The sequence below is a fragment of the Gymnoscopelus braueri genome, assembly GCF_963280865.1.
Source record: "Gymnoscopelus braueri genome assembly, chromosome: 13".
Lineage (NCBI taxonomy): Eukaryota > Metazoa > Chordata > Actinopteri > Myctophiformes > Myctophidae > Gymnoscopelus > Gymnoscopelus braueri.
In genome coordinates, this window is record NC_137615.1 from 9,489,432 (window position 1) to 9,499,431 (window position 10,000).

General features: G+C 42.2%; 1 protein-coding gene across 1 annotated transcript in view; it reads left to right on the forward strand.

Moving 5' to 3' along the window:
- rab11fip4a (RAB11 family interacting protein 4 (class II) a) overlaps positions 1-10,000 on the forward strand; it is a gene marked incomplete at both ends in the record, with an annotated part of 77,901 nt that overhangs the window by 18,809 nt on the left and 49,092 nt on the right. Inside the window, one exon of the mRNA XM_080447137.1 lies at positions 4,370-4,457. Within this exon, the coding sequence (XP_080303263.1) occupies positions 4,370-4,457 (88 nt within the window). The remainder of the gene's footprint in view (positions 1-4,369; positions 4,458-10,000) is intronic.

Here is a 10,000-nt window from a genome sequence, read left to right on the forward strand (position 1 = left end):
ATTTTCACAACTTTTGTGTGACACTTTTGTGCGATGATGATTTTTTTTACTTTTAATAACTTACAGGAGTTCTTACTGTATGGTGTTTGTGTGATATGAAATGTGAGCTTACCATAATCACAGTAATCCTTAATCATATTCCATCATATTCAAACAAAATCACTGTATTTTATTAGATATTGTATTGATATTATAGCTATTTTCTCCAGCTCCCTGTTGTGCATGAACCCCCCCACCACTATTGTGTGGGGTGGGTCTATGATGGACCCACCACCACACACAATAGTGGTGGTCCCCAGGTTGCTCTTAGTCAGGATGGTGGTCCCTGGGTCAAAATCAGTTGAAAACCCCTGATGTAGGGCATTCATTTACCAAAAAAAAACTTTGAACACAGAGATACTACAAGGTTTCTGCCCGGCAGCAACGCTCTTTGCTCTTTTATGATGCCACGGAGGAAACACATTCATGATTCATTCTTTTGATAGAGACTTTCATCTCCCTTCACTGTCATCTTCTCCTTTTATGCAAAGTACCTCATCATCTCAACATGATTTGCTGAATGTCCAGAGTTTTCAGTTTTTCAAAGATCAAGAGGACAGCAGATCTACAAGGTCATGTGTCGCATTGCGGCGCATTGTGAGCTTATAGATCGGCTATTTTCGTGATTTCTTTTGTATAGAGTTTAAGTTCTATTACATTTCTTCTCACACCTGTACTGGTGTTAGACACTATCAAACAATTATACACAATATATTCAAAATGATTTATTAAATACTGATTGATTGATTGAATACTTTATTAGGCAGAAATGTAAACAGCACGAGGTACAGTCAGACATTTAGGCTAAAAGGATAACACACATAAAAAGTCCTGGGGACTTGTTTCTATTGTGGTCCTATGTATTCAATTCATCAACATAGCATAAAAATATAACACAATAATACATATCATCAACAAACATAAAACACTATATGTAGCCTTTATCATTTTGATATCATCGCGGCACATTTGGTAGCCGAAACTCAACTGCCAAAATGTTGTCAAAGGTCTTAGAGTGGATTTGTAGAGCTATTTTTCCAACAAGCTCATAGGACTGTAAAGTATATACCCTTTAGTATGCGGCACCAACAAGGAATGCTAATGTTGTTCCAGCCTTGCTTTGGAGTGCCGCGCAGGGAGCTGAGATGTTAGGAGTTGAACAGTACCAAGGGACCAGCCTGCGCATTGAATTTTTCATGGTTCTTACTTACGTAACCATGGATTCCGATGAGTGAAAGGAAAAAAAAAGTAAAGCAGGCTCTAGCTCAGCAACGGGAGACATCCCACTCAGTGAAGCCAGAAATATACTGTAGTCGTGTAGGAAAATACAGATTCATGTCTTTCGTAATGCTTCCATATACAGTAGAGTGGGAATATATATATATATATATATATATATATATATATATATATACAGCATTAATTCCATTTCATATTGAAAACAGGATGGAGGACCAAGCTTTGATCTGACCTCCAACTTCCAGAAATCCTAGTTTGTGAAACTCTGTATTTTTTTTTTTTTGAGCTAAACTTCCACTTTCTGTGTGGTCAGGGGTTTTGTGAGTCTACAGTATTTCCCTATATCTGAAAGGTTTAAATTACAGTGTTGAGACGAGATGCTACAACATATCACACTGGACATTTATGGTGCAGCGGGAACTTTTCATTAGCATTTGCCGCCAGTTAGACAGAATTTGTGGTTGATTTAGGTCAAGTCTGTGTGTTTCCCAAGAATGTAAATTATTATCTTGAGTTATAATTGATTACAAGTTAATACGTTGCAAGTTTACAACAAATATGACCTCAGCCAGGTGTGTGTGTGTGTGTGTGTGTGTGTGTGTGTGTGTGTGTGTGTGTGTGTGTGTGTGTGTGTGTTGCGCGTGCGCATGCATGTGCGTGTGTGCGAGCTCAGTGATCCTTCAAGGTTATACTGTCCTGTCTATGTTTTGATGGATGGTGTGTGTAACTCTGCACTCCCCTGACCACAGCAAAGCACCAAAACTGCTGCAACACACACACACACACACACACACACACACACACACACACACACACACACACACACACACACACACACACACACACACACACACACACACACACACACACACACACACACACACACACACACACACACACACACACACTTGATTGACAGTGTTCTTTTCATATTATGACACCAGTGTCATCATATCTGTGGTGTTTTCGTCAGATGATCTTTTGACAAGGAGAGGTTTGACCACCTTTTGACTTGATGGTGATATACTGTAGATATGATAAATGAATGATTATTTCCATGATGGACAGATGGAAGGAGTGCAAACATAAGCATTGTATCATATCTTTTAGACAGCCATATAGATTTTAACCCTTTAAGACCTGAGGCGATTCTTAAAAAAAAAAATCAAAATCCTAACAGTTTTTTGAAAAGAATCTATTAAAAAAAAAGCACGATTTTTCAAAAATAGCCAAAGAAATCTAAAGTGACACAAATGCGTTCCAGGTCTTAATGGGTTAAATAACATTAACTCAACCCATCTCAACTTCAGCTCATCACAGGTTTACAGGTGTTAATTATCATACAAGTTCCATCATTTGCAGTTTCACGAAAGGCTGGGAGAAAGAAAGAAAAACAGAATAAAAGGGGGGGGGGGGACGACATGTTTTAGACAGTTATGTATACTCAAATAACATCATGTATCATTAAACAGTTAAGAAAATACTTTTCATTGCTCTGCAAACAACTCGAAATCTGTTCTAAGTGGCACTGAGAAAATGTCAGAACTGGCTGCATGTGGTAGAACATTGGTTCTCAAAGTGGGGTCCGGGGACTCCCAGGAGTCCTTGGGGGGTACCAGGGGGTCCCCAGCGATATTCGTTAATATAGCGTCACAAACATTTTAACCACATTTTATTCTTTGGAAAATCCCTGGCTCAAAGTATTTTTGAGATTGGGGTCCACAGCCAAATACGTTTTGGGGGTCCTTGTGAAACAGTTAGAGATCCACTAAAAGATGGATATTAGTCACACTGACACTAGCATAACAATCATCATCAATCATATAGTGTGCGTTCGGATATATCGTCTCTGTGGGCCGGTGTCGGGTGGAAAACTCAAAATTGTTACTTTTCAGGATTCAAATTCAAAAGTATAGCAAAAGTAGCAGATCTACAAAATGGTAAATGGTGCATTTATATAGTGCTTTCATCCAAAGCGCTTTACATAGATTGCGCATTACATTCACAGGAAACCATGCAAGGCACCAACCTGCTCATCGGGAGCAATTAGGGGTTCAGCGTCTTGCTCAAGGACACTTCGACAGTAACGGTGCGTTTTAACAGAGGGCGATTCAGGATAGTATTTTCCGGAAGTGCATTATATGTCTATGAGATCCGGCAACTACTGGCGATAGGGCGAAGTGGGCGGGGGGGCGATGTTGATCTGAAAAGATGGATTTTATTTATCTTTTGGGCGATGTCGTCCGGCGATCGTCCGGAGAGTCGCCCGCTGTTAAAACGTACTGTCACTCTTCTGGGGGAGCCCGGGATCAAACTGGGAACCTCACGGCTTCCATCCGGCCACTCTACCCCCTGAGCCACTGCCGCCCCTACAAGTGCAAAACGTGTCGCTTTGCGCTGCGTTTCGAGCTTGTGGATCTTCTACTTTTTGTGTGACGCTGTAGTGTGATCAAGCAGGGGAGTTAATTTACGGAAAAAACCCCACAAAAAGTTAGGTATATGGAGATAAGAGGTTTCTGCCTCGACAGCGACGTTCATGCAAAGCTCAATAAAGTCTATAACACACTGATCTCTCAAGAACAGCTTCTGCACTGCGTTGGAATCTGTCGGGGAGGTTCGTCATAACGAGTGCGCATTCAGATCAGGAAGTAGGCCGCGCTTTACCCAATCACATGTAGTGGGCGGGATTCACATGTCCGTCGATCTTTCCCCCTCGAAACAAACCGAAACTAATTTAACAATAGCGTCCGCGGAGCAGACAAAACCACGGAAATATATTCACATTTTAACTTACTCTTTCGTCATAGAAACAAGTGGGCTTATAACCAAAACGATCCATGTTCTCTGGGAGAAGTGGTGTTAGTGTTCCGTGTAGAAATATTGTTAGTGGGAATGAAAACATAGTCGCACCAAGCGGAAGTGATGCGCTGAAGGCGCATCACAAACACCGGTTTCCTTGTGCTCTGGTGTTACGTTATCGTCCGCCCAGAGCCAACAGACATAGAACAAACAGCAGAGGGCGCTGTTTTTCATTTTCAGTTGGCGATGGGTTCCCAGATTGATAACACACTGATCTCTGACTCTCTTGCAGGTGAAGAAACTGGCTAAATACCTGGACCCCAACGCTCACGGGAAGATCAACTTTAAAGATTTCTGTCACGGAGTGCTGGCCATCAAAGGTAAGAAAACGGAATGCGTGTGGGAGGACATTTTATTTTGTTAAATATTTGAGTTCTCTACCGACTTCTTTTCTTCTTCACCTCCTCCCTCTCCTCCAGGGCCGGATCTAGGCATAGGCAAAGGGGGGCAATGCCCGCCCAAATGCCCTGACTGCCCCCCAAAGATTTGAGTTTGTTTGCTTTAAAACAATATATATTCAAGGATTTGCACATATTTTCAAAACATTTTCAAAAATAGCAGATCTACAAGCTCGTAGCGCGGCACTCGGTGCCGCGCTATGAGCTTGTAGATCTGCTATTTTTGTATAGCCAAGGTGTAAAATAATGCTTTCTCACTATTTCCTCACTATTTCCTATTGCCCCCCCAATTAAAAATTCCTGTATCCGGCCCTGTTCTCCTCTGATCGTAAAGGAGAGCTCCCCAAAGAACAGTCTCTTCTAGAAGAGAACATGAATATGAATAAACTGCAAAAACCCGCATCTCTGCAGTCTGTGGCTAAATCTATTTTTTGTATATTACAGTAACACAGCATCTGTGCTCGTCGCTGTATGAGCGGGCCGGCGTTTTACATGTGTGAATGTGCTCCAGTATCACCCCACCCCCCCCCCCCCCACACACACACACACACACATATTCATAACATAATCGTCTCTGTCGGGGTGGAGGAAACCTCATATGGCCAAAACAGTTACTTTTCAAGATTCAAATAAGAATTAAAAAAGCTAAAATAGCAGATCGACAAGCAACTCGAGCTTGTAGATCTGCTGCTTAACCCATTAAAACCGGGAACGCATCTGTGTAACCACTTAAACCATTACTTTGGCTTTTCAAAAATAGCAGATATATATATATATTGAGTGCCACGCCATGAGCTTGTGGATCTGCAATTTTTTTTTGAAAATCGTGAAAGTTTGTGCAAATCTTTGAATATATATATATTTTTAAGTGAACATTTCTAACCCCCATCTCAACATATTTTGAGATGGGGGGTCGGCGGCCAAATACACATCATCTTGGGTGGTCCTTGACATGAAAAGGTTTGAGCACCAGCCACTGATATAGCAACGTACGTTTTTCAGAAACCAGTTAGGATTTAGAAGACATTTGTACAGTAGGTGCGTCCCCCCCCCCCCACACAAAAAGATGGAGATAAGATGATATGGAGATAAGAGGTTTAGCTGCCCGACAGCAACTATATTCTCCTTGGCTGGATACTGAGCTCACAGAGTTCACATTGCAGAGCTGCTATAAGGCTGCAATCTTTTACTTGCATGTCCCTACCCCGGGATTCTAATATGGGTCACCTGCACGTCGTGCACGAGCGCCAACATTTCTACTGCCGAGCAATAACAGAAAGCACCTTCTTTGGTCAGAGGATAAACTGCATTTTATTTAGCGCAGGGGTCTTCAACAGGGGGTCCACAGAGCTACTACAGACAGAGGGGACACCACATTTAACACTAACCACTTGAATCCTACAGCATTCCTAATCTGAGGGGGAAACATTTGTCGAAAATAGCAGATCTACAAGCTCAAAGCGTGTGGCAGTGCGACAGATTGTGATCTTGTAGATCTGCTATTTTCAGACATGTGTGGTTAACGCGAGAGTTTGCATTGAAGTGGACATAAGCTGGAAAACATCTTTTACCAGTTTGTTTGCTTGTGTGATATACAGCAGGCCTTACACCTCTCTCTACATGCATCTATTATCGACCCAATGCAATGGATTATAAATCTCCCACACACAACATGCTACCGTATTATCTGACTGTTATTATATTCCTCTGCCAGAATCTCTCTCTCTCTCTCTCTCTCTCTCTCTCTCTGTATAAATACATAGATGATTCATTCTCTCCCTGAAGCATGAAGACAATGCGTTATTCATGTACTGTGTCTTTTAAGAAAAAGCATAGCACACAATTGTCTTTGGCGCTCATATATACTCATACGTTTACTATGACAAGCTAATCTCTGTGACAAAAATCCTCACCATAATAAGCTGTTAAAGAAGGTAGGGTAAAGTGATTTGCAATTATTCAAATAATTGCAAAATGGGTCTATTTTTCTGATAGCACTCGTTACTATAGAGTGTCCTGTCCATATACGGAGTCTCCCATGTCTCTCCAGCTCTTTATTAAACAGAACATGCATTTTCAGTGCTCTCTCCTGATTGGCTTAAAATGTTGTCACCTACCTGGAAATGTACTATGTTCTGTTTACTAAAGAGCTGGAGAGACCCCCTGTGACCGGAAAAAACGCTCTGTAGCAATGATTACTTTCCAAATATAGCACTTTAACCTTTTTAACAAAGAAAATAAATAAAACATAAAAAATATCACTTCCGTGGCCAAATACATATAATTATGGGGGTCCTTGACATGAAAAAGTTTGAGAACCACTGATATTGAAACATAAGTTTAAGAAATAAATACATTAGGATTTAGAAGACATTTGTAGAAATCGCTTAAAAAAACAAACAAACAAACAAACAAACAATATATATATATTCAAAATATTTGCACAAACTTTCACGATAAAGAAAGCAGATATAGAAGCTCATGAGCTTGTATTTCTGCTATCTTTGAATAGCCGATGAAATCTTAAAATGACCCAAATGATGCTTTCCCGGTCTTAAAGGGTTAAAGAAAAAAAAGTAAAAAAGATATGCCCAACAGCAACGATGTCTAAATTGCGGTATCGATACTTCTACCGACACGTAAGTAAAACTAAGCGAGTGAGTACTCCTTCCGCCACTCTGTGCACCGAAGCAGTCGGCGCACGTACTGTACGTCTCTGCTGGTTAATGACGTTGAAGTGAGATAAGAGACGATGAACCTTTATCGATCCTCAGGGTGAGATTCAATGACTCCATCAGACTGCTGAGCTCTCTGCTGCTGTGGAGCTCAGCTAATGGACCAGTGTGTCTAATCACAGTATATGGGGGCCGGAGCCCGGGAACAGCAATTAATGTGCAGAGCATTCAATCCATTGACACAATGCCTCTGTGTGCGCGTGCGTGTGTGTGTGTGTGTGTGTGCATGTCTCAATCACTCGCTGTTCTGTTTTTATTAATTCATGCATTTACTCTCACTCTGCCAGCCACTATGGCCTTTATGTGTTTTTGTCCCACTGAGAGAGAGAGAGAGAGAGAGAGAGAGAGAGAGAGAGAGAGAGAGAGAGAGAGAGACCATTAGTGCTTCACTCTACTTTATCACGCTAGCAGCAGCAGCAGATAGGAGTCAACCAGTGACTGGCTGCTTTCAGTGGAAATAGGCCTTTTTCCGCGCCTACATGATTTTTCTCATTTCGTTGCTGTTGGGGCAGAAACCTCTTACCTCCATATTCAAACTGTTTGTGTTTTTTTTCCAGTGAAGTAACGCTACTATAGCGTACTATAGTGTCACACAAAAGCATCACAAGTAGCAGATCTACAGGCTCGAAACGCAGCGTGTAGCGCCACGTGTTGATCTTCATTAGCCTCGTAGCATATAACTGCCTATGTCATTTTTGGGCCAAATTGACGTCTCTGCCTAACTCTACTCTCCTAACACTGCTGCTTCATTGTGCCTTATTGCCTATATGTCCTCAGCCTACTATCAGAACACTTGTTACATACATTCCAAAATGAATGTGCTTTTAAGTGTTAACTGTTTGACTTAGGTAGAAATTACTTTTGAATGTACCAAGCATTCTGATAGGCTGAGGACAAAGGCAATACGGCAGGATGAATCAGCAGTTTTTGGAGAGTAGCGTTATTATAAATAAAGGCAGATAAACATGACTTATGCAAAATGAGATTTTTGCCATTGATTGCCGAAGTCACCTAGATCATTGGTTCTCAAAGTGGGGTCCGGGGACCCCCAGGGGTCCTTGAGGGGGTTCCAGGGGGTCCCCATCTAAATGATAGATAGTTAGGTTTAGGAACCAAATGGACCCTTATGGGTCTGTAACTCAGAGAGTGTACACATGGAACCAAATGGACCCTAACGGGTCCATTTGGTTCCATTTGTACACTCTCAGAGTTAAATGAACATAGATTTTTACAATATAAATTGGGGTCCCAGAGATAGAAATTCCATTATAAGTGGGGGTCCGTAGCCCAATGCATGTCAAACTGGGGGTCCTTGACATTAAAATGGTTGAGAATCACTGCTAGAGCCGAAACAATCTTCTCTTATGGGGTCCCTGGCACATTCTTTCAAATGGGGGTCCGCGGGCTGAATAAGTGTCAATTTGGGGGTCTTTGACATGAAAAAGTTTGAGAACCACTGACCTAGATGACTGAGGCAGATTAAAAGTTTTCATTTCTTCTTTCCTGAAAACCTTAAAAATATGACTTAGGCCCCATTATGCTATGAGGCTATAACATCTTGTAGGTCCTCTGCTTTTGCTGTTTTTGAATTTGAATCCTGAAAAGTAACAGTTTTGGACACAGAGACAATTTCTTTCTTTCTTGCTGAACTGAGACTCCTCAGCTCGGTTCCCAGTCAGTAAACCAGTACAAAGACCTGGCTAAAGGTGCTTTAGTTTCATCAGGCCCCCGATTAAACCCTCAAGTTGAAGTGCCCCCTCCCCCACACTCCCACTTTCAAAGTGTTTTAAAAAAAAAATATGCTATGGCTATAAACACCATAGATTTGCATGAGATTGTTAGTTACAATACAAGCTCACCAAATATGACGCCACAACAGACACACAACAGCATTTCTCTCTACAACCACAGAGGTGTGCTGGAAGTGGAGGTGTGTGTGTGTGTGTGGGGGGGGGGGGGGCCTGGGTATTAGCAACTTAATGCGTGTAGCTGAATGGTTAGTGAGCCCACTTAGGACTCTGGAGATCCTGTACGGTCCCAGGTACGAGTCCAGCCCTCAGCAATGTGTCGAAGTGTCCCTGAGCAAGACTATAACTGCTCCCAACCCTCTGCGCTCCTCTCTGTTGGCAGCACTCAGCTGGGTGAAGCTGAAACACTGAAGTTCCCCCAGTAGGGGATTAGAGTTCTCAACGGGCCTGAAAATTAAGGCCCGGGCCTAACTGGGCCCTACTGGGCTGCCCCGAGGCTCGGCCTAGCCCGAACAATTACCATATTTTTAGGCCCGAAAACCCGGGAAACCTGAAAAGGTATCATTATGGGCTTAATGCCCTCAAAGTCACGCATCCAACAAGCTTTAAACTGAGCTGGTTGGACCTTCCGTTCCAGAAAGAAATGGCCAAAACATCTTGAAAACGGTCACTTTCGCCGATTTTAGATCGCCGATTTTCGATTGAGTTTTGGCCATTGTCGCCCATTTTTCTTTAATAACACGGGCTAGGAAGGTTGGACGGCAACAAACTAGATACCTGAGTAAAGGTCACTTTGAGCTGCATCCAACACATCCACTGCCATTGACGTCGGCCTTACCGCTAGGCCTCTCTGGTTTTAGGACGTATGCACATCTGTCACATGCACGTCACGCCCACATCTGTGAAATTCTCACTGCTTGTTATCATTACCATGCATATTTGTAATATATAAGGTGTACTGTAGACACTTTGGGCCTAGATT